Here is a 26,371-nt window from a genome sequence, read left to right as displayed (position 1 = left end):
GGAGGCCTCAGCCACAGCTAATGACGAGCACATTACTACCTTCATTTAACCAACAGAAAAGAGGTGGGAAGAGTTGCTTTTGTGTTCTCTAAATATGGTTTCTTCATCCCCTGGGTATTTAGAAACCTTATCATAAAAATATCCCACTGCACCCACAATCTGTAGATAGCATTCAGCAGTGGGAAACCAAGAGGGACAGCTTAGTGAAAATAAAAACAGAGCGCCGTGCAGAGAGCTGAGCCTCTCAAGAGATAATGGAGACTGCAGATTTATCCAAGCACGGCACACAGAGGCTTGAAATGAAGAGGGACCAGGAGATGCCTGGGAGCAGCGTCTTTAAGAAACCCACTTACCTGAACATTTATGGAAGCAGTAGACACCAGCACAATTCACAGAGTAATACAGTCAGAAACCTGCTATTGTTAACAATAGTTTGTCTCAAAGAAAAGTTTCCATTTTCATTTGCATTTTGGTTAGCGGTAGAATAATGTTCCTGTTAAGTGTCAGTGGCTGAGATGTTCTACATTTGTACAGTATGTACTGAGGTCTGTATTATAGCATACCTGTTTTAGTTAAGGGGCTGGAAAACAGCTGCTGCAAAAGTTTGTTCTCTGATGTTCTCAGCACCACAACGATGTCTGCAGGAAGAGTGTCTCTGTTTTTCTCCAAAAATCCGTTAACATTGTACATTACCTGTCGAGTAATATACACAGAAGAAATTCACACAAAAAATATTGCATTCACAAATTTAAAGGACCAGTGTGTAAAACTTAGTGGCCTCTAGCAGTGAGGTTGCAGACTGCAACCAACTGAATACCTCTCCCCTCCCCTCCCCTTCAAAGCATATTAGAGAACCAACAGTGGAGGCAAACCTCATGAAAAAAGGCCCTCTCAAGAACCAGTGTTTGGTCTGTCCGTTCTGGGCTACTGTAGAAACATGGTGGTGCAACATGGTGGGCTCCATGGAAGAACACCCACTCCTTGTGTAGATATAAAGGATTCTAAGGTCACGCAAACACAATGATTCTTATTTTCAGGTTATTACACACTAATTAAAACATATGAATGAACATTATATTCCATTTCTGCCAAGTCTGTTCCAGTAGATGCCACTAAATTCTACACACTGACCTTTAAGGAGCCAACCCGATTTACTATTAACTCTTGTATGTGGCTGAAATTAATATCATCATATTAGGAAGAATGTTTTTCTAAAATCGATGTATATCATGATGTGATAAATGGTCAAAGTCACATGTAAAATGATAAAACTGAGGATTTATTGATACATTATATCATTAATATTACTTGACACATTTAATCTTTCTGGTTTTTAATTACTATATTTTCATTTATTCATACAACAGAACTTTATGAAAGGATAACACAATATAATCATATAGTTGTGGAAAATCAATAAATGATCATTAATTATTACCCAGGCAAATAGAATTTTCAAGGGTAAATTCAAATTATAGTTTAGTTTAGAGGCTTAAAACCATCAATCTCATTTCATACCTTTCCTGCATAATGCTGAATTCCAAAACAAAGCTCCACACGTTTCGGTATCCAGAAATACTTGCAGCGCAAATTGTCCTCAAACTTATCTGTAAAAACAAGAAATGACAAAGAAAGATCAAATTAAACACACAAAAAAGGCTTTATGCAGAGCCGTGTAGTAAAAACTGTTAAAACTGTGGGAAAAGCTGCAGCTACATTCAAAAGAGGACAACAACCTCTGATCTCATTTTCTTTGACTTGTGTTTGTTTGATGACTGAGCGTGTAGGTGTGGCTGCAGTCTTACCCACTAAGGTCTGCTCAGTGGCCTGAGGGAAGCGGCTCTCCTCATCCAGCAGGGACAGCAGACCCATGGGCTTCTGGAGGAACATGTCCAGGATGGGCCTGTTGTCTTCGTACTCCACCAGGCTGGCATCCACTCCCTCACTCTGGTATTCCATCTAATTAGAGTCAGCGAATGTAGAACAATCTAGTTAGAGATTTCCCTAAATGACCCAATTAAACAATCTGGGCTAAATATGATTTTGTGCATGTGTGAGGGGAAAAATAAGTTTCTAATCAACAAAACCAAACAGCTGCAGCAGGCTGTGTGTGTTTCTACGGCTGAAGTTTACAGCATAATAGAGTATTTTACTGAATGCATAAAACAGCTCTGAACTAACAAATAGAGCCACTTACTTATTCATAATTTATTTCAATTAGCAAATAACCCAGAGTCATATTATATTATTGCATCTATTTAATTTCAGATCAAAAAGTTGTTTTAAATATATATTTTACTAATAAAGTGGAACCGATAGATCTAAACCATCCTCATGTTTAAGTCATTAACTCAGAATAATCAGTCTCTATGTACAGTGAGACTAAAGACATCCACACCAAATAAAAAAGACTCTTTTCTACTGAACATCAGCCCTACAGCCTTACAGCCCTTGTAGAGGAAAAACTCTTCCAAGAGCTTAAAGTCTTATTAATAATGATCATTACTGTAATCAATGTGTAAAAGCTAAATGTAGATTCCAATAACAGTTCTGGTCCTGGAGAGTGCTGCAAACTGTAAATGAATGAGCAGAGACTAATCCCTGAATAAATCATACCATTTGTATTTTGTTTACAGTATTCTTATGTACATGTAATGTATGTATGCATAGCAGTTTGAGTTTGTATGCAATGAAATGTGCCGTATAAATACCATTGTCACCTGTTGCTGTGTAATTGCTTTTAGAAGGACTGTTGCAAAGTTAAAACAGACTAAAGACATTATGGTAAAATGCTGTTTGATTAATGTCTATTCATCTGTATCAAGGAAAGTAAAGACTTCTTGCACTTCAGCGTAAACAACTTCATTAAATCAATTAAGAGAGTCATTTGGTGGTGCACAACAACTCCGTACACATCACAACCCCGGCAACAAACAAAATAGTCATGTTGAGAGCATCTCTGCCTTGATGGATGCGTGAACACACAAATAATATTGCATAATTGTATTCAAAGGCTTGATGCTGAGGAGTGCTGTTGGGTGGATGCTTTCATTCCAAGTACATTACATTGGCATCTTTAGCAAAACGCATGATAACAAACATACTATAACATTCATGATATGTGTGTCAAACTCACCTGTTCAAGGGCAAATATGTGCTGGTTGAAGTAAAACTGGATCTGTTCGTTTGCGATGTTGATGCACAATTGTTCAAAAGAGTTCTTCTTGAAGTTTTCAAATCCAAAGATGTCCAGGATTCCCACATTCATGCCGCTCTCTGCAGCACTTCAAAGGAGGAAAAGGGGACAAACAAACTTATTCTTCTGTGTAACAGAACAAGCAAATCCCAGAAGCTGTATTAATTGATAAAAATTTCATGATAACGCAAGTTCAACCCAAATACAGAGTCTGGTCTGGACGGCCTAGTCTGGTGAGAAAAAATAAACATCAGCTTTCACAAAGTCAGAGCCTGGTAAATGATTTTATTTCACTCTATATTGATTTAACCATGGGCCATTTTCAATATGTGCACAAACAATACATATTTCTACCATACAGAATGAAGACTTCACATCCTGTATTTTATATTCAGTGCTGGGATTTGCTGCGTTTCATGATCAGTCCACTGTATGTAGAGGTCACCTTTAGCCAGCGCTATCTGGTTATTAATGGCATTAAAGAAACCAAAAAGATGACTGGAATGCAGACAGGATTCTGGCTTTTGTACATCTCTGAGAGATGACTCCTTGACAGTCGATGCTCATATTTATGAAGGAATTCTTTTGGATCAATGAACAGCCTCTTTGCAGTCTCTCTGAAGTCTTTTTAATCATCTGAACATTATTTTCTCTGCACGCAACTCTGTATCAAAAATTTATTAAAACGTTTTTTTGCTTGTCTTGTGATCGCCCATTGATATTCTCCTCTACATGTTTGCATTTACCTCTACAGACTTCCATAAAGGTCATCAAGAGCTCTGCACAATCTCTACGTGATCACGCGAGACAATCAGAGATGAGAAGAGTATCTGTGGACGTCTGCACAGATGTTCATCACCAGCACACACTCACCAGATATTCATGTCAGGCTGCAGCAGAGAATTGATGCGGTTGACAATCCAGCTGAACAGGCGTCCATACAACGCCTTGGACATGGCGTCTCGGACATCAACAGCTTTGTCCACGGTGTTGGTGCGGATGATGGTCTCACCCCTGGTGACCACACACTGGGAGGTCAGCGCCTCCTGGAGCTCCTCAGGGCCGATGCTGAGGAGAGACGCAGCTAAGAGGAAAGATGATAAAGTTTGATAATCAAGAGCTCATCTGCCATTATCATTAGCATAAAAATAAGCCCCAACAATATTTTAATGCGGCCGTCTTAGCTTCTTTACATTTTTTATGCAAATGACAGGATGTTCTGTGCTTTTGGATGTATTATGGTTTCATTTTCTTCCAGGAAATGTTGTTTTTTCCCCTTTTTTCTCTTTATCTAACAAGATATGATTGTTGGATTCACTTTTTCTCATGTACATAAAGTCTCATAAGACACTTAAAATACAGTTGCCATAGTGAAACAACAATAACAGATGATTTCACCACATAAGAGATGACTTCAACACATTTCTCTTCCCAAATTTAACAGATAAAATCTGCCACGGAAAAGAGTCCCTTCTTAAAACAAAACTTAGGTCTTTTCAAAATCATCCACCCAGAGAATATCTATGGAAAAGGACATTTTACGACAGAGTGCAGTCCTTAAATCATCACACAGGGAGGACTACAACATAAAAAATGACTCCTTTTTTAAATCTAATCTAAATCACCTAACGCAATTTTGTCTCTTTAGGGAGACTGTTACAGTATGTTTCTGTGGCTTAAATAAGAATATCGCTGAGTACAACAACAGTGCCAAATATATCTCACCGTTTTCTAAGGCCTCTGAATTAGGCACTTCACTCTTATCGGTCTGGTGTTGAGATGTGATAGCAGTAAATTCAATATTGCCAGTGTTCAATATGGCTGAGAGAATTCGGTAAACAGAGTTGACCTCCTACAATGAAAAGAAGAAGCAGATACAAATAATATAGCACTTGACAGATCTGTAAACAAAATGATGCACATTTAGTTGAGTGTTAAAGTACCTCTTCAGTAAAGCCGATGTTTCGGAAGCATTCCTGAATTGCGTCAAACTGGTCCTTGTACAGTTTGCTGGAGACGATGTCTTGCATCACTTTGCAGTGCTGGCTGTCAATGTACCTGCAGATGCATATTATTTATTGCCTCTGTCAGTTTCCATGATGGGAAGTGAAAAATGGCAGGATTTCTACTGTATGGACAAGCCAAACTGTAGCATTAACCTGGGAGGTGTTCCATCTGGTAACCTGTAAGTCTTCAGCTTAAGTTGGTGGTAGAGCCCGGCATATATGTAATAAAATATGTGGAAGTTTTTCTCTCCCCTGAAAGAAAAACAAAGTCGTCAAAAGTATGACAAAAGCAACTCCAATGAGACTGAGTGTGAGAGGCGCATACATAGCCTGTTTGATGACCCTCGACTTCTCCAGCAGGTACTCCGATATCTTGGCCCCAATGACGGCTCCGGTAGGTGTGAACTTCATCTCCAGGTACTTTCCAAAGCGGCTGGAGTTGTCATTGATAGCTGTGCAGGCATTTCCAAACGCCTCGACAAGGGGGTTCACTTGCAAGATCTTCTCACGCAGTGACCGATTGTTTGCCTGAAAGCAACAACATGTTTCTTATTTTCTTTCTTATTCAATATTTCTCAGTATTAAGAAGCCGGCCCAGTTGCAATGTCCCTCTTTATGCACTCAAAGACCGACATGGCACTAGGACTGGGCCAGCGACCTCACAGCTACTCTACCTTTCCCAGGAAAGTAAGATGTTGAACAATCAAATGAGCACTCTCTGTTTTCCCAGCTCCGCTCTCCCCACTGATGATGATACACTGAAACAAAAGGAAAGCATCAATAAAGGATTTGATCTTCATTTTGCAATAATTTTACAATCACAGGGTGTTCTGTACAATACCTGGTCTTTGCAGAAAGTCACCATGCCTTGGTAAGCCGCATCAGCAGTGGCAAAGATGTGTGGAGGGTTGTCAGCTCGCTTAACACCGTGGTACAGCTTAGAAAACTGAGAGGAGGCACACGAAGAAAAATACCTTGATTTGTTTAAGGAGCAGGTCAGTTTAAATTAATGTTCAGCAGACTTTATGCTTCCACACACCTAGATTTGTTATCTGCTACAGGAAGACAACAACAGGAAGCCATTGCAGTTTACAGATGATAGAAATGGGGTCCACTTGTGATGAGTCACAGCTTACAATACACTTTCAGTAATTAAAAATTAAGAGAAAAATTGGAATAAATTGCTGACTATGCTCCAGAAACACACTATTTCTCTTATCAATGTTAATAAAATATCTTTGATCATGCATCTTCATTGGCTGTGTGTGCGGTCACTACCAAGTAACGAGAAGGTCACATACAGTATGGTATGTACACCCACTGAGGGAGGACCGGTGCTAGCACTTATGAGCAATCATTTATGATATCCATACGATTGGAAGAACCACTGAGAACGTTGTGTGAATCATCCATAACTAACCTGGGGAGAGTAGATGCTGAGATTTTGGAAAGGATTGAGAGCGATGAGGATGTCACCAACGTAAGTGTACACCTGCAGCTCATCAAACCTCTTCTGGAGATGGCTGATTATTTTCTCCTGTAGAAAATTTTTAAAAACAAAAACACATTATATGAAGAATATTGTACCTAGGGCCGATCAATACACGATGAGATAAACACATTAAATCTTACCTCATCTAAGAACTCCAGGTTTACCAGATCATCATCAGGACAGCTCTCTATTATGAGGGTTTTACGAGTATTGATCCGTTCGTGCCTGTATGAAGCCAAGACATGATAATGCATCAGAAAGCAGTAAAGTGACCACCGAATGAGAAAACAGTTTGACTGGTGATATGTAAGACCCAGTCACTTTTAAGGTTTGTGTGAAGCCCTTCCCAGGGGACACATCTCCCATTATCAGAGGCTTTGATTGCACTTCATCTGTGTTTTGACCTATCAATTTCCAATGAGCCCCGGGGGGCAGAGGTCAGCACAGAGCCAGCTGGCTCCATGGGACTGGAGAAACCTCATGGGACACCAGAGTGTGTGAATGAGAGCAAGAGAGAGCTCGGTCTGTGTGGGCCTATAGTGCATGTATGTAAATATGCTTAATAGACTACAAACATGTATTGTCTGTGTGGCCAAAGCATGATAGCTTATTCTCCTGTCATAGAGTTTCATCATAATCCAAAATCTACTAACTAGACTGACAGCCTACAGCCAATAGATAGCCCATTCATTTGAATGAGGGTTTTCTTGCTTCTCGGTTTGTTCCTGCATTGTGCAGCACACTGCACATTTACATTAGTGGGTTTATATCCTCGGCCCCGCCTGCACTAAACCCATACATTTTATAATGGTGTGATGTAATGCACATAAAATAGTTATTCAAGGCTATGGGGAAATTATACACATAAAAACATTTAAAAATGTACTATACCAATATTAAAGTTGGCTGTTCACAATTACAATGATGCTGATATTTAGCCAGTAGAATTTTTACCATACTTAGTTTAGTGCATTGGCATGCTAATATTCGCTGATTAGCTGATGGGAATGTCATTAGTTTCATAGGTATTGTGTCATAAACCAAACTATTGGCCAAATTAAAAATTGTGATCTGATGATGGCACTAGATGAAAAGTTAAAAGATGACAGGTTATTAAAATTCAGTTTGAAGTGGACATAAAAGTATGTACAAAATTTAACAGCAAAACATTTAAATAGGTGTTGAGATATGTCAGTCTGGAGTAAAGTGGTGGACTAACCGACATTGCCATCCATATATCATAAAAAAAACACATCAATGAGCCACATCATTGGACTCGGTGACATGTGTCTTCGTTACCATGAACATGGGCACTCAAGTTTATTTTGAGTCAGTCCCACATCCTGCTGCTGTAAATATTCACTAACTGACAAAATGTATATTAATGCGCAGCTGAAAATAGTCCCCAACAAATGCATAATTTACTCCTTTAATAAATAAGTTTTGCTAAAAACTGCAGTACTCACTACTCAGCAGTTTAAAGAAATTATTTAGCCTTTTCTAAAAGTGAAATCACATATATTTGAGCCTTTTTTAAAAGATTTACATCTTCAGTAAGAAAGTACAACACATTGACGAAGTCATAAAACAATTAAAGACGGATTAACTTGGATTTTCTGGTTACTTCTCGATCCTGAAAACTGCAATAACAATAAAATATCCTCCATTATAAGATCTATCTATAATAAATAATCAATCATATCATGAATTAAAATATTTCAGCTTCAGGTTAAGAATTGTGTCGTCCTCTGCCTTTTTATTCATTTTTACATTCTGAATAAAGTGTAAATGTAGCAGCACAGAAATAAAGTCACATGCTCCATATGTGGTCCCTATAGAGTGAATACTTGTCATCCCGTCCCTTTAGAGAGGGACTTGAGACCGTTGGCCTCTACTGCTCTCCTGCTTTGAAGTAAATAACACTATTCCACCTACGGCAGCTACTTTTAAGTTTACTATGTCTTTATTCTTATCTGGAGTCATTGTGTGCTGATCTGTGGCATGAGAGACTAAACCAGGCAAGCCCAGTTCTCGCCCTACAAGCTCCTAATCCCATTATCCACTTTCACTGTGGACAGGAATTCGGGATCAGGCTCAGGCACCGACTCTGCACACTCTCGGGAGTAAACAGAGCTGGCACAACATCAAGACTCTCAGTCAAGGGCAGGTTCAGCGAACTCCTTTATAATGAAGATTAAGCATTGCCAAAGTCAGTTTTTCGCCAGTAAATAACCAAAGAGTTTCTGCTCTGTCATTCGCTGCACTCGCTGAGAGTGTCTGGGTGAAGTATTCACCACGACACATTTTAGGATGAAATCTCTACAAATTATACCAAAATACATATTTATAATTTTGTACAAAACATTAAAAACTTGTGCAATTGCTGCTATTATAATCTTTAAAGAAAAACTAAACTTTCATTAATCTGATTAGCTTGTTTGAAACAAGTGAAAAGCAGAGTGTACAGCTGAAAAGTCTCCAGAAGTAAATCAATCTTAAATAGAATATTTACTCAATCATTAGTTTAATCACACGGGTGGAGAAATGCTTTGTACTGAGGATTCCCCATCAGATGATTGTCACATCCACTGACCTAAATGGTATTAATCTAAGGTTAGTCAGCACAATCACTCCTTCTGAATTAGTCACAGTCCCCTTACTTCTCTTTAATCACATACTGTAATGTCCATTACAGGGGCTCATCATCATTTCAGTGGAGTGTAAGAAGATGAGAGTCTGCCCCCTGCTGGACAGAAATAATATCACCGTTGAGTCAGTGCTGTCTGCTATCTGACAGCACACAAATCAAGCAACCAGCTTCGTCATCTCAGCATATCAATTTTCTTCTGCAAGGTCAAAATTAAAAAGAATAAACATTTTGAGACACTTACTTGGTTTTGGTTGTGGTGCCCTGTTCTTGTTGCTCCCGAATGAGAGTGGATAACTGCTGTTGGAGTGCTACATCTTTGCCGTGGGCCTGCTTGATGAAGGGATGCTCCAGGAGGTGGGTCACAGATGGACGCACCTCAAAATCCTTTATCAGACACCTCACAAACACAAAAGCATCACAAAGTTACCTCATCTCCTTGCTAGTATTCGGTAAAGAAAATAGATGAAAGACAGACAAAACCTCACTACCACTTTATCATTTACCGATTCTCAAATCAGCTAATGATAAACTGCGCAGTCACCTGAACATTGTAGAAACCTGATTTGTCAGGATCAGCTCAGACAGACTTTCACACCAGTGGGGAGCCTCTTTAATGTCTGGGTCACTAATCTGTCGTTCTATGTCTGTGTACCACATGGTCACTATCACCATGGCCCCGAGTCCAAACAAGCCCTGCCATGGCCCTGCAGTACGTCCTATCTGTGATGTGCAGTGTTTGCCAATAGGTGATGTCACTTTGTGATAAGGGCTGGCAGTTGCACTACAGCATCAGTTTGCTGCTGATTTAAATGCTCACAACATATTGTCACCAGACACACCCCAGTGCAAAACAACACATGGAAAAACACATTTTTCTTTCATCTCTGACAGTTTTGATATATTGAGAGACAAAAAAATATTAAATTAAAAGACTTGAAATCACCATGTGAACTCCAGAATGCATTCATCAACAATCCACGTTTGTTCTGTTCATTCACTTGTTTAGCTAAAGACTTAAAACGTCTGAATGCGTGTGTAAGCACTACACCACTAACAATTGCAGGCAGAGGCAAGATAGGAGAAAAACACCAATCTAATTCCTACCACCTAATCTACACTCAAATTCAGTTTCTTTTATCAGTTTGTTCAGCTCTGAAAGTTAATTCCATGAATTCATTAGCATCAGGACATTAAGTAGAGGTTGCTGCTATTAGCAGTGCTGTGCTGCTGGGGAGCTGAACGGCAGGCCACTTTGTCACAGAAGTCAGCTCTTTGGCTGCACGAGTGCAGACGCTGGTGATGGATTTATTATCCCCAAAAACACCCCCCCGGCCTGACAGGGCTGCAAAGGCTTCACAAACAGCCTGCAAAGCTTGATAACATTGTCTAGCCTCCCCACATGGAACTCTGGTGGGCTTTGTTTGGGGAGATTAATGCTGATATGATACCACACAATCCATTAACCCTGATTACAGAGCTGCAATCCAAAAAGTATCAATGAAAACAGTTGCAATGGCAAAATATACTGTAACAACTAACACCAGTTCAAAGTGCGTTGGCTGGTTTAAGGCGTAATACTCTTCGATTCTGTCTTGACCAATCAATAACTCAAGTGACACAAAATAAGTCAAGAGGTCCTGAAGGTAGATGGTGAATTTGTTATTTCAATTACTCCTTTTCAGTTATTGCATTTCAACGCAAACCTGCACTGATGCCGACATAAATGTTAGCCAGAAACCATGTCTATACAAATAGTTCTCCAAACAAATTGAATTTTATTTTTCTCATTATGGTTCAGGCTCACACACCTCTACACTACCGATATTAAGGTTGTATATTCTGAGCAACCATTACAAGCTACCGTTGGCATTATTAGCTTTGCACAGTGGAGGGAATGATAAGTTATCAGGGCCTCAGATAGAACTGATAACTCAGGTGCTTCAGTTTAATCCTGTGCAGCAGATTTACGCAAATTAAAGTCAATGAACAGAAAGACAAGAGGGTTGATTGAATCTGCCTATAAAATATCAATTTCAATTCCCTTCAAGTTTACATGCAGATTGCTGTTCACTGACAGTGGACTATAGCTAATGTTTGGGGGTTGCTGCTCAGTCTGATTAAAACAACTTTGAACCCATGTAAGTTTTATAATTTCATAAGGCACCAATGTTACATAAAATATTTATGACTGAATAATGTTGTTTTCACGAGGAGCTGCTGATAATAATACAAAGAAAGTAATGTGAATGTTAAACACAACACCAGATTTAAAAACTGTATATGGTGAAGTACAGAGATATTTATCTGCTGGTGATAGGCAGAATCAACATTGAGTGAACTCGTTTGTTAAGTGCTTGAATGTAACGGACGTTTATTTATATGTAATAGTTCTACACTGTGGGTTTAAAGGCTGCATAAGTAAAGTAATGAAAGCAGGAATTCAGCATTATTCACAGATTTAAATGTAACGTACAAAAAACATTTTTCAATAAATTGTTACAGGCAGCACTTTCATCAAATGAAATTTAGTAAATATATATATACACACATGTAATTGTATATTCCTGGTGAAGTTTATAGCTAAAATTTCCAGATTACTGTCTCTACTGTCATCTTTAATGATAACAGTTTTTGGTTGTAGCTAAAATATCCTACTCTTGACATTTTTTGGCAATTGTTTCTTTTCTTTTCTTCAGTTTTTGCATGAATATATTCACAAATAGATGCACAAGTCATAACTTGAATGTAGCACATAGACATATTAATTGAAAGACTGTGTTGCATCTTGCCGTAAATACAAATGCACATCACTTCTCCTGCATCATCCCTAAACCATCCGATCCACCCCCTATCTTCCCCAAGACAACTCAAAATATAACTATTTATTAATCAAACCAACTCTTAAACTAAATCAGGGGGTCCTTACCAAATGTGTCTGTTTATATGATGTGTATGTAAAAAACTTATATAAGCCAATATATTGTTAATGACTCCAAAATATCAGTGACTACCTCAACAATGAAGGAAGGGTCAGACTCTTCTCAGGACATTAAGGTTTGATATCGGCTGTCAACACTTTTCCAAAAAGTCTTCAGACAGAAAGAGGACAAAGGTTGATTCATTGAGGTGGACGACACTTACTGTCCAATGAAATGGCAGAAACTTCTGCACCATTGCTCTGGAGTTCGTAATGTAGGGGAAGGATTTCTGAAACAAAATCACAACATAAAAAAATAATCAGCATAATATCTGAAAAACAGTGACTTCATCAAATAAATCAAATGACATGATCCTCGCTGGAAACTACACTTTGAGAATCATGTCTTGAGTTAGCTGACAAATGATCGCTGGCAGGCAGAGTATGAGGTTTTTGGTCCCAGGACGAGCTGGTCGGTGTCCAGGTCTGTGGCAGCCATAGAAAAAAGTGACAAATGATAACTGCTCCTCCACTGTCTGGCAGCAAGCATCTGCCATTGGGAGCCAAAAGTTATGGGAGCTAGTTATACCTCTGTCAGCAGCATTTACGGAGGCCATCTATAATGAGGCTAACACTTTTCAAGTGTGCACGATGACAGCAGGCAGGTCTGTATGAGGAGCCAAGGCTGGACGGGCCCCGAGTACAGTCATCTTCACCAGGAGCTGCCAGTCTGACAGCTGGAGGCTGAGCCTTCTGTCACTGTCAGCCAAACACTGACAGACCTGGTCGAGACATTTATTAACTAGTAATTAGCTCTCGTGTGTTGTTTTACAAAGCCATCAGAATGACAAATAGAATACGAATTCCCTAGAGTGAAAGACAAAAGGTGCATTAATTTGAATTAACAATGAACTGTTTCATTTTGTTAATCACAAAAAAACAAATGTAAATGAAGTTACACATTAAACGACAACATATTTAACATCTTTTTTCTCTCTTTTTTCAGAAGGATGGGGAGGATGTTGGGGTACAAAATCTGTCATTTTCTGCAGCACTAAGTTAGTAGAGTCTTTGATAAGGATTCAGACAGGCAATCCTTTGCAAAGTGCAGATCAAAGCCAGTAACTGACTGCTTCAATGCAACCTCTAATATGAGCCTGAAGACATGTTCTCGCCTTGATGTTGTACCATACTGCTTATACATTACAAAGTCAATATAGTAGCACACTACTGATAACACTGTCAAGTGCGCTCATTGTGCCTAGAAAATTCAGGCAGTTTTTTTTCTCCTTTCAGTATTTGTGATAGTGCTGGCTCATATTGTAAACACAAATGGCTTATTCAAATCTAGGTCCAGACAGAGCTTGTACTGTCAAACGTTCCTCAGAGTGGATTGAAGCAAAATCAGAGAAGTTTCAACAGCACTTGACGGCTGTAACTAAGCCACAAGGAAAGACAAAATTCAGGCCAATGCAATATTTGAATATGATACTTGGTGTGCAGAATTCCTAATTCCTGTTTCCCGTAGTAAGTATTGTTTATTCTTCATTCAAGCTATTATTTGGTTCAACACTTAAACTTAGACTGCTGCACTAAATTCAACATAATCATGTCAATTCAATACAAATTATATTTTAACACATGAAACAAATGCTGTGGAGAGCTGGAATCATTATAATCATCATTATTAAGACATAAAACCCTGAAATGATCAGTTCTGTTGTCTGCTCTCCACAAATGAAGTCCACTGAACCAGACAACATTGAGGTGATGAAACTGCAAAAACAACAAGCAGCAGTGTTGAATTGTTCCACTTCAGCAAAGTTATAAATATACTGTGAATGTATCATGAAGCGACCCCGTCCTGATGAAACCTGGGGAGAATAAGAGGTGAGCAGTGATGTGGTTAAAGAAGAAAAAAGGATTCATAATAACTGGAACAAGATTCATGTATTTCTTTGCTTGAGAGTCACGCTGTAGAGAGCGTTGGTGTCTTAAAGCAGTAACACAGTGGCCTTTAAACAAGCTTAACAGAGAATGAGTATGAAGGCCCAATATAAAGACTTAGTCAGCGAACGGACCACCCGCTTAAAAATTTCAGCTCATCCATCACCGCAGCCGGAGCACCAGCACTTCTTTGAGCATACATGCATGAACAAGGAGAACCGCCGCTACATTTATCAAGTCTTTGGCGGCTGCATCCCAAAATGCTGCAGTGCTGAACGCCACACAGAGCAGGAAAATAACTGCATCAAAAGACGGAGATGCCTTTACTGATGATTGGAAAGTTGCCCAACCAGCCAGTGATCACCTGTCAGGGGTCAAGACTGCAATAATGTCTAATAATGGGAAATCTGTGACACTATGGTATAAGCTTTCTATCTAAATAGACTTTTTAATATAAATGATTAAGGAAGGACATTGTGGTCATCTGAATTTTCTTTTGAATGATTTGTTTTCACTGTAATATTGAGCAATCTGTTGAAACATTGGCAGCATGCACACAGTCTCTAAGTCAGCATTATTTCTGGCATTCTTCTGTGACAGACTGAAAAAGCTGACAGGCTATCGATTGCAAAATATTTCAGTTTTGTTAAATGTCTTTTTTTTCTACAGAGTTTCTTGAAAGTACATTAAAGGCGTCAGTATGTTGCATCTGACAATTTCTGAAACTGAAACAGACTCTTTTAACCTTCAATCTGACGGCCACACACACTTCACGCATCAATTGACCACATGAACAGATTTTAACCTCTTTCTCTCTCAGGTCTTTTTTTTCTCCATTTTTCATACAATTACTTCTGTCACTTTTTGTGCGCATACCTGAGTGCAACACTATAAATGCCTTCGAGGTAAGATTTTCTGAAAGAGCCATTATCCCCATATTTAAATGATTATCGTTTCTTCCCCCCTCTAGAAGATGGCTGTTTTACCCTTTGCTTTCGAAGGTGGCCGCTCAGAACAGCAACGAACACTTTTGCCTTTCGAGAAAAGTGTGAACTATTTTTATTTGAATCTTAATCTGCAAGAACCCTTACTTTACTACTACCTACATAGTTCAGTCGTGCATTGATTTAAGAATACTTGACATTCACTCTAAACTTGATTTTTCACCTTTTGAAAGATTTCCTTCTATGTGTCAGAAGAGGTGTTGAGATCTCTCACCCCTGGCTGTTGTTCTCCACCGACTGCCTTTTTCCAGGAGAGCTGTCTCTCCCCAGCACACTGGTCTGGATTTCTCTCCCTGAGCTCATGATTTGATTAGCCTTTGTTGCCTCTGACAAGCCATCATTTACTTCTATCTTCTGTCCCGCTGGTTCTGGTCTCGGCTCAGACAGATACACGCACTGTTAAATACGTTGCTTAATATCTACAGGGATTTGGCCGAATAAACACAACCTTGGACGTCTTTGGCGATTGCTTCTAACCTTTTTACAACACGTTTTAGACACGCTTTGGTTCGATGTTACATGGACACTGTGTTCGCCAGAGAATACTGGCTCAAGCAATTAACCTTCCAGCATATTAAATATCAAAGACCCTCTTTTGACTTGAGTATCTGTAATTAATTTTGCAGTTGATGATTTTACAACTTTGCCCTCTGACATGCTCCATTACCTTCATTCATGGTCATCATGATGAGCACATATCTGTCATACACACTGTAACACACTCAATTACTTTTAATCATAACAAAAAGCAGAAACTAGTGGAATAATTCACATAAGCGTTGGGTTTTTGCATTAAAAAAAACAATTAAACTAAAAGGAATGGGTGTAAGTCACAACTCCTCAGGTATCTGATATTTCTGAGGCACAAACAGACCAAGCACCAAGGTGACCCTAATTCATGGAGCTCATCAGCGTCCCCTCTGACAGATATCAGAGCTCCTCTTATCGTTTATAGCCTGCTGGGACTAGAATAATTTCCACCTGAGCATGTTTCCCGTAGTGCAACCAAAACAGTGACAACATGGCTGCTGCTAGCCCCTGTAGTCAAAGTGGTGATAGCACTGGGTGTTTATTTGGTCCTCATCAGGGGCCATTCAATTTTCAGCTTAACAAGAGAGACTATGCAGTGTGGCGTTCTTAGAGAAAGAAAGAAAGAAAGAAAGAAAGAAAGAAAGAAAGAAAGAAAGAAAGAAAGAAAGAAAGAAAGAAAGAAAGAAAGAAAGAAAGAAAGAAGAAAGAAAGAAAGAAAGAAAGAGAAAGAAAGAAAGGAAAGAAAAGGTTGCAAATAACAAACAGCATCGAAGGCATGACAGATAGTTCCACCACGAAAGGCTGACTGCACCCTGCTACAGCACCTAAGGAAATGTATAACATGAACTTCAACTAGGGTGTATTTTTATTTTATTTTATTTTACTATCAGATGTGTTCCAGAGAGGACAAATGATCGAGTGGATTATACACGCAAGATTAACTATATGACAGTGAATCCTTTCGCCTGGAAACACATTACTGTGTGCAATTGTAAAATATCAGAATGATGAAAATGCTTCTTGCATGTTTTAGTGCTTCTATGGGTTTCATAAAACATGCACTACCCAAGGACAATACTTCAGAAATGGCTTGTGAAGTATTAAATAGTGGGGGGGGGGGGGGGGGGGGGGGGAATCAGCAACTTTACAATCTTCAAAACCTGTAAAGATGAGTCGCTCTGATTTCATCATAAATCACTCTCAGCACCACTTAAAGACTCAAAGGTGAAACACATTTCCCTATTTAGAAAGTCATTCACACAGGAATCATAATTTACAACACCTTTCCCTGTGATTTTGTCTGCCATGTTGCAGCGATGCGAAAATATATTCAAGATAAATGACATGTTAACAGAATAATTTCATGGTTCAACAAAATAGCCGCGACTTACACATCAGCCGCTTATAAAAGGTCCCAATTCCAACAAAAAGGGCAAAATATCTATTTTGATTTGAAAAGAGACTGAGAAATGACAGTTAATGATATATGTCAAATTCTATTAACATCCTAGACTGTACTTAAATCAGCACTAATAAAATGGGATTGGACAGTGACAAGGGAAATGCATGTGCCCGTTCTCATTAGGACGGCTGTTTGATCAGGAAACTTGCTGCTTTTGACTTTGACAGAAACTGCTCATCCAGATCCAGGTTGCTTGTTTAAAATTCACCCAAACAAACAAACCCTTAGCTACATCTATTCCATTCAAAACATGATGTTTAATAAGGTCTGAAAAAAACCCTCAGTCTGAATTGGTAGGATGCATTTTAACAAGGTGTCCTGCTCTTTGTTGTCCCTGCTCTTGTAATTATTTTACAATCTGGTGCTGATGAAATTCTGCGTTAGTGCTCCCATAATTCCTGCCACACAAGGCATACTTGTTCCTCCTCTGGCTTGGCAGGGAGGAGATAACATTGTGATGGGGAGGAGGTGACAGCCTCATCTCAATGTGAATGGAGCTAATCACCAATGCAAATTGCAATCAGAAGGGCATATCTCTACATAACTGGGAGATAATTGTGCGATTGTGCTGATAACAAAAGGTCAACCGCGTGCAGCCACTAAGCTCTCAAATGATCATCAGACACAAACTGTCTCCAGCAGTGAATATTTTTACAGATTGAGACACTACAGTAATTTTAAGGCCAAACATGTCTACATTTTTTATGACATAGATTTTCCAACACAGATTATTTAGCAGATGTTGCCTTTTAGGGAGAAATCATGAACATGCAGTGTTGGCAAGAAATACAAATAAAACCACAATAGATTTATTGTCTTTCCATATTCTACATTTCAATTTAGAGTAAAATTGTTCAATTTTCAGGAAAGCCCCTGTTATTTTCTACCTCTACTGTCAAATTCAGTTTGTCATTGTCCCCCATACACAGTGGAAAGCAGTGTTTTAGTGTCCTTGTGTGTGTGTGTGTGTGTGTGTGTGTGTGTGTGTGTGTGTGTGTGTGTGTGTGTGTGTGTGTGTGTGTGTGTGTGTGTGTGTGTGTGTGTGTGTGTGTGTGTGTGTTTGCTGCCTCCAGCTGTGTAGTTGGAGCGCCCTCTAGTGGACTCACCGTGGGATCTTGAAAAGTGCTTTCACTGGATGCATCTCAGCCAGCGGGGGATCTCCGTCTGCCAGCTCGATGGCTGTGATGCCGAGCGACCAAACATCACAGCGGGCGTCGTACGAGTAGTCATACTGCTGCTCACAGGCTATGACCTGGTGACATAACACAACACTGACCATCTGAACTCATTAAGACTTTTACTGAGTCCTAAAATCTATTTTTTATTAAAATAATTGCAGACATATGCCAGTTAAATGGGATAATTAATTGTTTTCTCTTTTATAGTCCTGAAATAAAGCACCTTGTTTTTATCACATTAATACCATCTGAAAGAAACTGAGAAACAGCTTTAAAATGAAGTTAAAAAAGGATCATAAAGCTTCTCACTCGTTACAACGACCTCTTACTTACAAATCTGTTCACTATAAACACTGGAAGGTAGGTCAGTTCAGTTGGCATTGGTATGAGCCTATTTTGCCACAGTCAATAATTATAATTGACACTACATTACACAGCTGTAATGTAGTGTCAATTACACAACTCCTTTCCTACCAGCCCAATCACCACACCTCATTTTTGCCAAAGAGTAGGCTGGGGGCAACAGACTCCCAGCTATTAACCTTGAGGCGACCTCAAGAGCTGCGCCCGTGGAGGAGAATACACAATGACACAGAGGAGAGTCACGCAGGAATAACTGAGTCTCCCTCTCTCTCTCTCTCTCTCCCTCTCTCGCTCTCTCTTTGTAACACACATATCAGACTTTGCTCATTTAAATTCTCAGGCACTGAAACACGTGCTACTTTACTGCTGCATTATTAGAGAAGAACATGTGTGTGGTAACTGAAGCGTGGACTCTGACCTCAGGTGCCATCCAAAATGGGGTCCCGACTGATGTGTTCCTGCGCAATCTTGCACTGGTCAGTTGAGCTGAAACACCTAAAAAAAAAATTTTAAAAAGAAGAAAAAAAATTTCAATCACTTAATCTTAATAATTAAGATTAAAATATAAGAATCAATAAAAAATAAAATGTAAAGTCTAAATGTATGAGTTAATCAATAAATCCTGCCATTTAATTTAGTGTGGCAACCTGCCAAGTAGTAATAATAATGGGCTATAATCATTTCAAATTATGTAGGACAGATTTTTATCAGCACGAGTCCACTTCATCTCCATAAACATGCCTGGGGGTGACTCAAAGTCATTTGCCATAACAGATTTCTTTTAATATGCAAAGGATCAAATAATGCAATTTAGATGAGCAATAATAGCCTTGGGTTAAGGCTACGCTCCATGAAATAAAAAGATGTTATGGTGAGTAAGGGACTAAAGTGTGGAGCATGTTGTGCTTATATTCCCTGGACAAACAATGTTGCAGGTATGTGCTGCAGACATTTCGCATAGATCAGTGATATATCGATTTATCTACACTTCAGAGAAAAGATAAAGCAACATTTCTCAGACTTTGATGCATTTGTCTCTTTTTGCAATCCCTGAATTGGCTAAATTGTCTCTTAAAGATCATTACCAAAGTCAACCAGTTTGACTCCTCCCTCAGTCGTCAGGAGGATGTTGTTGCCTTTGACATCACGATGAATAATCTGATTGTTGTGCAGATGCTGAAGACCCTTTTAAGTGAAACACAAGGTGCTCAGCATGAATCACATTATTAGTCATTTGTCATTAAATGAGAATACAATGCATTAGAAGTTGAGCAGTACAAACTATATAAAAGAACTCCCACAGCGGGTCAGGAGGAGAGGCATTCATTACTGCCTGCCACACTATTCATGCTGAAAATAAATCCTGAGCACACACTCTGCATGTTTGCATCCCACCTCCTCCCTACCATTAGCAGCTTTGCAGCGGGCCGGCTTACCAAGAGGGCACTGTATAAGATGTATGAGATAACGGGCTCCTGCAGACGCTGGCCTCGCATGAGCAGGCCTTTGATGAGTTCTGTGACAGAGCCGCCGTTGCACAGCTGGGAGGGAGACAGAGAAACTCCAGTGACTCGTCCATCACTCACCACTCTAGATTATGATTCATGTGGAGAGCTAGCCCACACACACAAGCAAGAGGAAGCAATACAGCATCACATGGCAGCTGATAGCATCAACATTCATCTAGGTGGGTTGTGTGACAAACAGAAGATTTTCCAGAGTCTTAAAAATCAGACACAAAAATGAAATATTTGGAAGGGACCAGTAAAAGGACCAGTGTGTAGAATTTAGTGGCATCTTGCAGGACAATGCCACTTGGCAGAAATGGAAAATAGTATTCATAAGTATGTTTTAAGTGTATAATCACCTAAAAATAACAATTGTTGTGTTTTCATTACCTTATAATGAGCCCTTTATATCTACATAGCGAGCTGGTCCTCTTCCACCAAGTCATGTTTCTACAGTCGCCCAAAATGAACAAATCAAACACTGGCTCTAGAGAGTTTGGAAGGGGAGGGGTATTTAGTTGGTTGCAATCTGCAAACGCACCACTTGATGCTCCTAAATTCTACCCACTGGTCCTTTAAAAGTATCCTGTGGAGTAGTCTTGTAAACAAACACATTCACCAAAAATAATTTTCTTCCTCATTAAACAATTGGAAATCATAATTTTTGAGTACTTTGAAACCTGCGTTTGTTAGCTTGCAGTCATCTTCTTTCCTGCCTTTTGCTTGCATGAAACACAGGGATACTCTAGCTCTTCTTTCAATTGGTTAATCTTTAAGGTAAATGCCACTTTACGATTTGACATGCAGCAACTGATGAGATGTTTCCAGGGGAAGAAAGATATCCATCAACCGTTAGCTAACTCTCTCTGCAGCTTTGTATTATTTTTCTTCCTTTTTTATAACTTTATTCACTACACATCTCGTGTAGTCAGCAGGAATATGTATCAATGTGTATAGAGCAACACAAAATGGGGACCCACTCAACAAAAAAATGCTCCACAGCGCCGCTAATGGTCAAAAAAGCCAAAGAGTACCTTTAAGTGAAACACAACTATTAGCACTGCCACACAGCTGGAAAACTATTAATACTTTAGTTAAGACTATAGTGCAGCATGTAAGGATCAGTGTTGGCCAATAATGTGCTTATTACAGTCATAATGACTTTTACTGTAACTTACTGAGTAGTAGGAAATATTACAACTTGAAATTCAGTAATAATATTACAATACAGTCAGCTTATTTGCAGTTTTACTGAGAACAAAGTAACCAGTGATCTAACCAGTTTTCTGCTGGGTTACTTGTAAGGAAAGAAGATGCAAATGGAAAAAACAGTAAACTCTGATCCCGTATCCGAGGAACTCACCTCCAGTACCAGCCAGAGTTGTCCACCTGATAATTTGTCTGTCTTGTAGAACATGCCATAAAACTTCACCACATTAGGGTGGTTGGACAGGGACCTCAAGATGTTGTATTCTGCCTCTATCTCTTCATCCACATCCTTTCAACAACACCAGAAAACAAGCAAAGTTGGAACATAGAAGCCAGTGATTAAAACAATTACATTTATGCTGGTTGGTTTAATTTTGAAACACAGCAGAAAACCAAGTAATTGCTGAAATATATTTAGAAATCTAAAGATTAGGCTATAAACTCAGTGACAAAGGAAGGGGTGGACCTGGCTGCTAAAGTATTTCTTTAAGCGCTTTTCTATCAAAGTAAATCTCAGAGGGAGGGAAGAGAAACAGTGAGAGAGGCAGAATTTCTCTTCTCGGATGTCTGAGTGATAGTTTCAGCAGGCTAATCAGGGAGAGGGATGAGAGAGGAGGCCACTTCATCTTCATGGCCATCAGGAGAGCATCATGGTTGATAGGACTGCCGGGATTGGGGATTGTTTCATTGACACGATCACAGGACTGCCTCAGACCAAGTTCTCTAACACAATACAATGCCAATGCAGGAGACTACAGCGTCCTTATCACGCAGACAAATGAATGGATTTACAGAGAAGATACAGCACAATGCAGGAGCTACACTTTCTGGTAGAGCCGACTTAACATGACAGGAAATAAATGAAAAGGGGAGACGTTGATTTATATCACTAGAACAAGTACAACTGCATCAAGATGAAGAGGAGGAAACTTACTCTGTTTGAATGGCTCGTATACTGAGACAAGTCACACAAATATACAGAAAAACACAGTAGTTTTAGTCTTATCTTTTTTTTTTTCGTCACTATTGTCATTATGAGCTCTAGCATTTATGAGAAAAGTGTCAATAATGGATGGTAGAGGAGCGCTCCCGCACCAACACTAGCAATAAAAACATACAGTGGGGAGCTACACACAGTGATATCAGATTAGTGTTCATATTATGTAATTTAGCCAGGAAAACAGCATCAATGCTCACTCTTATAATCTGTCCCCCATGTAAATTAACTACATTTTAAGCAGATGTATTCATTGTGTTTTATATAACCTTTATTTATACAAGCCAGGCTGGCTGAGCACATATGCTGAGTCATAAAGACAATAAACAAGATACAGGCTCAATTAAAACATTTACAGGTCAGTAAAGAACATTTATTGAGAAGTCTTAAAGATACAGAGTGTTAAGTGTTTAGATTTTTAGGTAACTTTTAATTTGACTCTGCACTAACAAAAACTGTCCCCAAGTATCACATGCTTCTAGGTTGCCTTTAAATTGTGAGGTTTACAAAATGTTATACATGCAGTACAAGCTACATCTTCAGGTAAATAATGAGGCACAATAAAAGATGCTCAGGTATACTGTACATTTATGCACTTTGCATAATCAGTGGTTCCCAACACAGGGCTTGGGACCCCCAATGGGTCATAATATAAATCTGAGGGGTCACAACACTCTTAGCACAAAGCAAACAAATATTGCTAAACAGAATAATTCCCAGACATTTCTATTTGCTGTTTGTCTAATTACCAAATCATTTTACTTCTGATGGGCTCTAAAAATTATTCTAATGAAACAGGAGAGAAAACGATTGTCGTTGGTCATTTTAAGGAGTAATAAGCCAAAAACGTTGGGAACCACCGCATTAAATGACTAAATGGAAGATTTAATGAGGGAATGAGTTTCTGGATGCTTCGATGAACTATATGAAGTACAGACTAATACTTCAAATTAATATATTATATAATGAACTGATTCTGCATCAACCATGGAGTCAGCTCCTCTCTTCTCAATTGCTTAAGGTGATAAAAACAAAGACCCCATTGGTTTATATAATAGACAGCATACTGTACAGAGGCCATAGCAGTTTCACAGTAAACACACTTTAATCTGACTTACGTTGATCGAGTCCAGCACTTTCACTGCTGCCTCACTCCCGTCCTTCTTGTTGGTCACTCGGTAGACTTTGCCATACGTTCCTTTACCAATGGTTTCCACTATATCCCAGTTACCTGATGGATCTCCCAGGTTCTCCACACCAATCATGCTGGACTTGTAGGGATACAGTCCATACAGTGACCTGCTAGATGATAAACACGATGCTAGATAAATATTTGTGGTGAATGAAATGTTTTTAAATCAAAGATGAAGCCAAAATCAAATAATTGCTTAAAAAATACTTTTGTGGTGAGAGTAAGGGAAATGTTCATCCCTTTCTAACACTCATTTCTTTTTGTAGAACAAAGTGTTAACAGTTGAGCATCACAACAGACCAGGTAGAGTTTTGAAGGAAGTTGAAGGAAGACAGAAAAACACATTGTCTCCCTGTTGACATCACAGAGAAGCAGGTAATAACTGTGTACAGGCTAATGTTTATGTATTGCATGGAGCAGTACATTTAGTCCCAAAGGCCTTCTCATTCAGTGCAGCGAAACAACGATATCTGCCAGGGGAGACACTTAACACGTTTAAAGCAGGAAATCAAAGCAAAAACAAGGAAGATGGCTGAAGGAGGGGGAGTGACAGTGCTCTACTTACATGGCAAGTGTTATTTTCTTCTGACTCATCAGTGCTGAGAAAAATTATAACTAAAGAGTCTTTAGTGATCATAATATAACAGCACCAGTAGCAACAGCAATTGCTTCCTCAAGAGGACAGGCAACAAGTGGCATTTCACAGAGACGCTGGCTTAGCCCTCTCCACAGGGACCTGTCTCTGTCACTGCCCGCTAAGAAGTGCAATCTCCTCAAGATCAATTGGATTGGACAGAGATTAACTTGACTGACCTGAATGGGCAGTGAACCAACACCAACCGCCCCCCCCCCCCCCCCCCTTCTGAACACAAACAGTTTTGAAAAATGATTATTTTGTTGAGCTTTTTGTAAAATTATTTACAAGTCTTCAACCTATGTCACAGCGACGCAAAAAGCCCGACACAAATCATCCTTCAAGCGATATTTCTGTGATCAAATACAACACGTATGACCGATGATGCAAAGCACGAAGTGTCAAAACAGCTGAGACGGTAACTAAACTAACATGATGGATTAGTAGATGATATTGCCATGTTGGGATACATGCATCCCATTTTTGGAAAGTGACACATATTCCAGATAAACATGATGGAGAGGAATGTTTGTGCACAATCACAAGACTGCTCCACTTGTCATAAACGTGTTATGCATCACGGAGGCTGCGTGACCCTGAGGGAGGGAAGAGGGGGAAGTCGTTTTGGAGGAGATCAGCAGATGGATGGGAAAAATGTGAATGATGTTTAACCCTCAAGATCTGTGGCAACTCACACATGAGGACAGATTTATGAATTGTTGTGCATGCAGGCTGAGCAATGGCATCCGGGTAGATATTAGAAAGATATACCGCTACACAGCGCAGAGATCCAACTGATATCCTTCACTGTGACCTTCAATGAGAGGCGTGTGATAGCAGCCTTTTGCACATGTGCATGTTCATATATCACATATTTAAAATAATAATGGCTAAAAAACTAGATGACTATGAAATTGAAGAGTCCGGTTTGGTTTCCAGTCTAATAATCCATCAATGATTGTTCTGAAGTTAATCGCCCACCTTAGACAGTCTGTGAATAATGCATCACACTTGCCTTATTAATCAACAAGATGCAAACCTGTTTACTTGCAATTCATTACTGCCACTTTGTGTCACATGTGTCTAACCTGCTCTGCATCAACACAGTGCTTTAAAACACACAACCAGTCACCTGCTACAAAGACACCGTCATCCACTTTTCTCATATTCCTCCGCAGCACCTGCACTACATCAACCTTTTCCTGCATCTAATGAAAACAAAGGTTTAAGTCTGTTAGTGCAGACCATTTTGTTTTCAGCAAATTATGTTTAAATGTACAATAACTTTCAGTTTCTAATGTTTATTCCTGTGCAACTAAAGTAAAACTACAACCAGACTTTACCAGCTCAAATAACTTCCCTATCATAAAAAACATTTCCTCCACAGTAACAATCTGCCAGCACATCAACATGCTCATTCACTCATTTCCATGTATTCCCTATTTAACATATTTCTCAAAGGTCAACAACACTCAGATCATAAAGCCATAAGTCATACATACCTGCTTCTGTGAAAGTGTCTGTCTCTCCCTCATGCCAAAAAACGCCCCAGACTAATTCATGATAATCTATAGGGATTAATAATTCACAGGTAATCTGCAACCTGATCTGCATCGGAGTTAAATATCCAGGTGGCAGATGTATCCACTCATAATGGAGGCTGATATGAAGCATCTCAGGTTGCACGCAGGTAACCAGGAAGTGGATGATAGTTGCCAGGTCATGTGAATCCTGCCTGTCTACCTTCTGTAAATAATGTCACTGTTACACTTTCAGAAGTTGCTGCTTCAACAGGCGACTTCTGATGTCTTTGTAGTTATTATAGAATCTAGGATTTCAGAAGGTCTGTCCATTAAGTCAAAAAACAAGATAAGAAGTATGTTAGAAATTCCTTTGTTTAAGTCTAATTTTGAGAGATTATAATTGAGTCTGGGTCTGGCTTCATTAAAGATACTGTTTTTATTAACAGAATTTACATGCTGAGTGACAACAGCTAACAGTGAGACATTATTCCACTTGAAAAAACACAACACTAGATGTTCTTGTTGCTACGAGTCTAAAACCCCAGGGATCTAATAAAGTGAA

General features: G+C 39.2%; 1 protein-coding gene across 1 annotated transcript in view; it reads right to left on the bottom strand.

Moving 5' to 3' along the window:
* Nucleotides 1-24,246, bottom strand: part of myo3b (myosin IIIB) — a 59,412-nt gene extending 35,166 nt beyond the window's left edge. The window contains exons 1-23 of the mRNA XM_062431575.1: nucleotides 24,218-24,246; nucleotides 23,579-23,762; nucleotides 22,398-22,418; nucleotides 21,618-21,752; nucleotides 20,183-20,287; nucleotides 19,832-19,931; nucleotides 19,165-19,241; nucleotides 18,312-18,457; nucleotides 12,486-12,551; nucleotides 9,586-9,741; nucleotides 6,835-6,919; nucleotides 6,623-6,739; nucleotides 6,044-6,148; nucleotides 5,877-5,960; nucleotides 5,528-5,730; nucleotides 5,356-5,454; nucleotides 5,140-5,254; nucleotides 4,922-5,048; nucleotides 4,070-4,280; nucleotides 3,137-3,284; nucleotides 1,806-1,959; nucleotides 1,519-1,607; nucleotides 564-693 (exon numbers count right to left, since the gene is read on the bottom strand). Coding sequence (XP_062287559.1) covers nucleotides 564-693; nucleotides 1,519-1,607; nucleotides 1,806-1,959; nucleotides 3,137-3,284; nucleotides 4,070-4,280; nucleotides 4,922-5,048; nucleotides 5,140-5,254; nucleotides 5,356-5,454; nucleotides 5,528-5,730; nucleotides 5,877-5,960; nucleotides 6,044-6,148; nucleotides 6,623-6,739; nucleotides 6,835-6,919; nucleotides 9,586-9,741; nucleotides 12,486-12,551; nucleotides 18,312-18,457; nucleotides 19,165-19,241; nucleotides 19,832-19,931; nucleotides 20,183-20,287; nucleotides 21,618-21,752; nucleotides 22,398-22,418; nucleotides 23,579-23,762; nucleotides 24,218-24,246 — 2,686 coding nt within the window. The remainder of the gene's footprint in view (nucleotides 1-563; nucleotides 694-1,518; nucleotides 1,608-1,805; nucleotides 1,960-3,136; nucleotides 3,285-4,069; nucleotides 4,281-4,921; nucleotides 5,049-5,139; nucleotides 5,255-5,355; nucleotides 5,455-5,527; nucleotides 5,731-5,876; nucleotides 5,961-6,043; nucleotides 6,149-6,622; nucleotides 6,740-6,834; nucleotides 6,920-9,585; nucleotides 9,742-12,485; nucleotides 12,552-18,311; nucleotides 18,458-19,164; nucleotides 19,242-19,831; nucleotides 19,932-20,182; nucleotides 20,288-21,617; nucleotides 21,753-22,397; nucleotides 22,419-23,578; nucleotides 23,763-24,217) is intronic.
* Between the last annotated feature and the right edge of the window lie 2,125 nt (nucleotides 24,247-26,371).

This window comes from Scomber scombrus, chromosome 13 (genome assembly GCF_963691925.1).
Source record: "Scomber scombrus chromosome 13, fScoSco1.1, whole genome shotgun sequence".
In the NCBI taxonomy this organism is placed as follows: Eukaryota; Metazoa; Chordata; class Actinopteri; order Scombriformes; family Scombridae; genus Scomber; species Scomber scombrus.
Note: the sequence above shows the minus strand (reverse complement) of the source record. Positions and strands in the feature narration are given on the sequence as shown.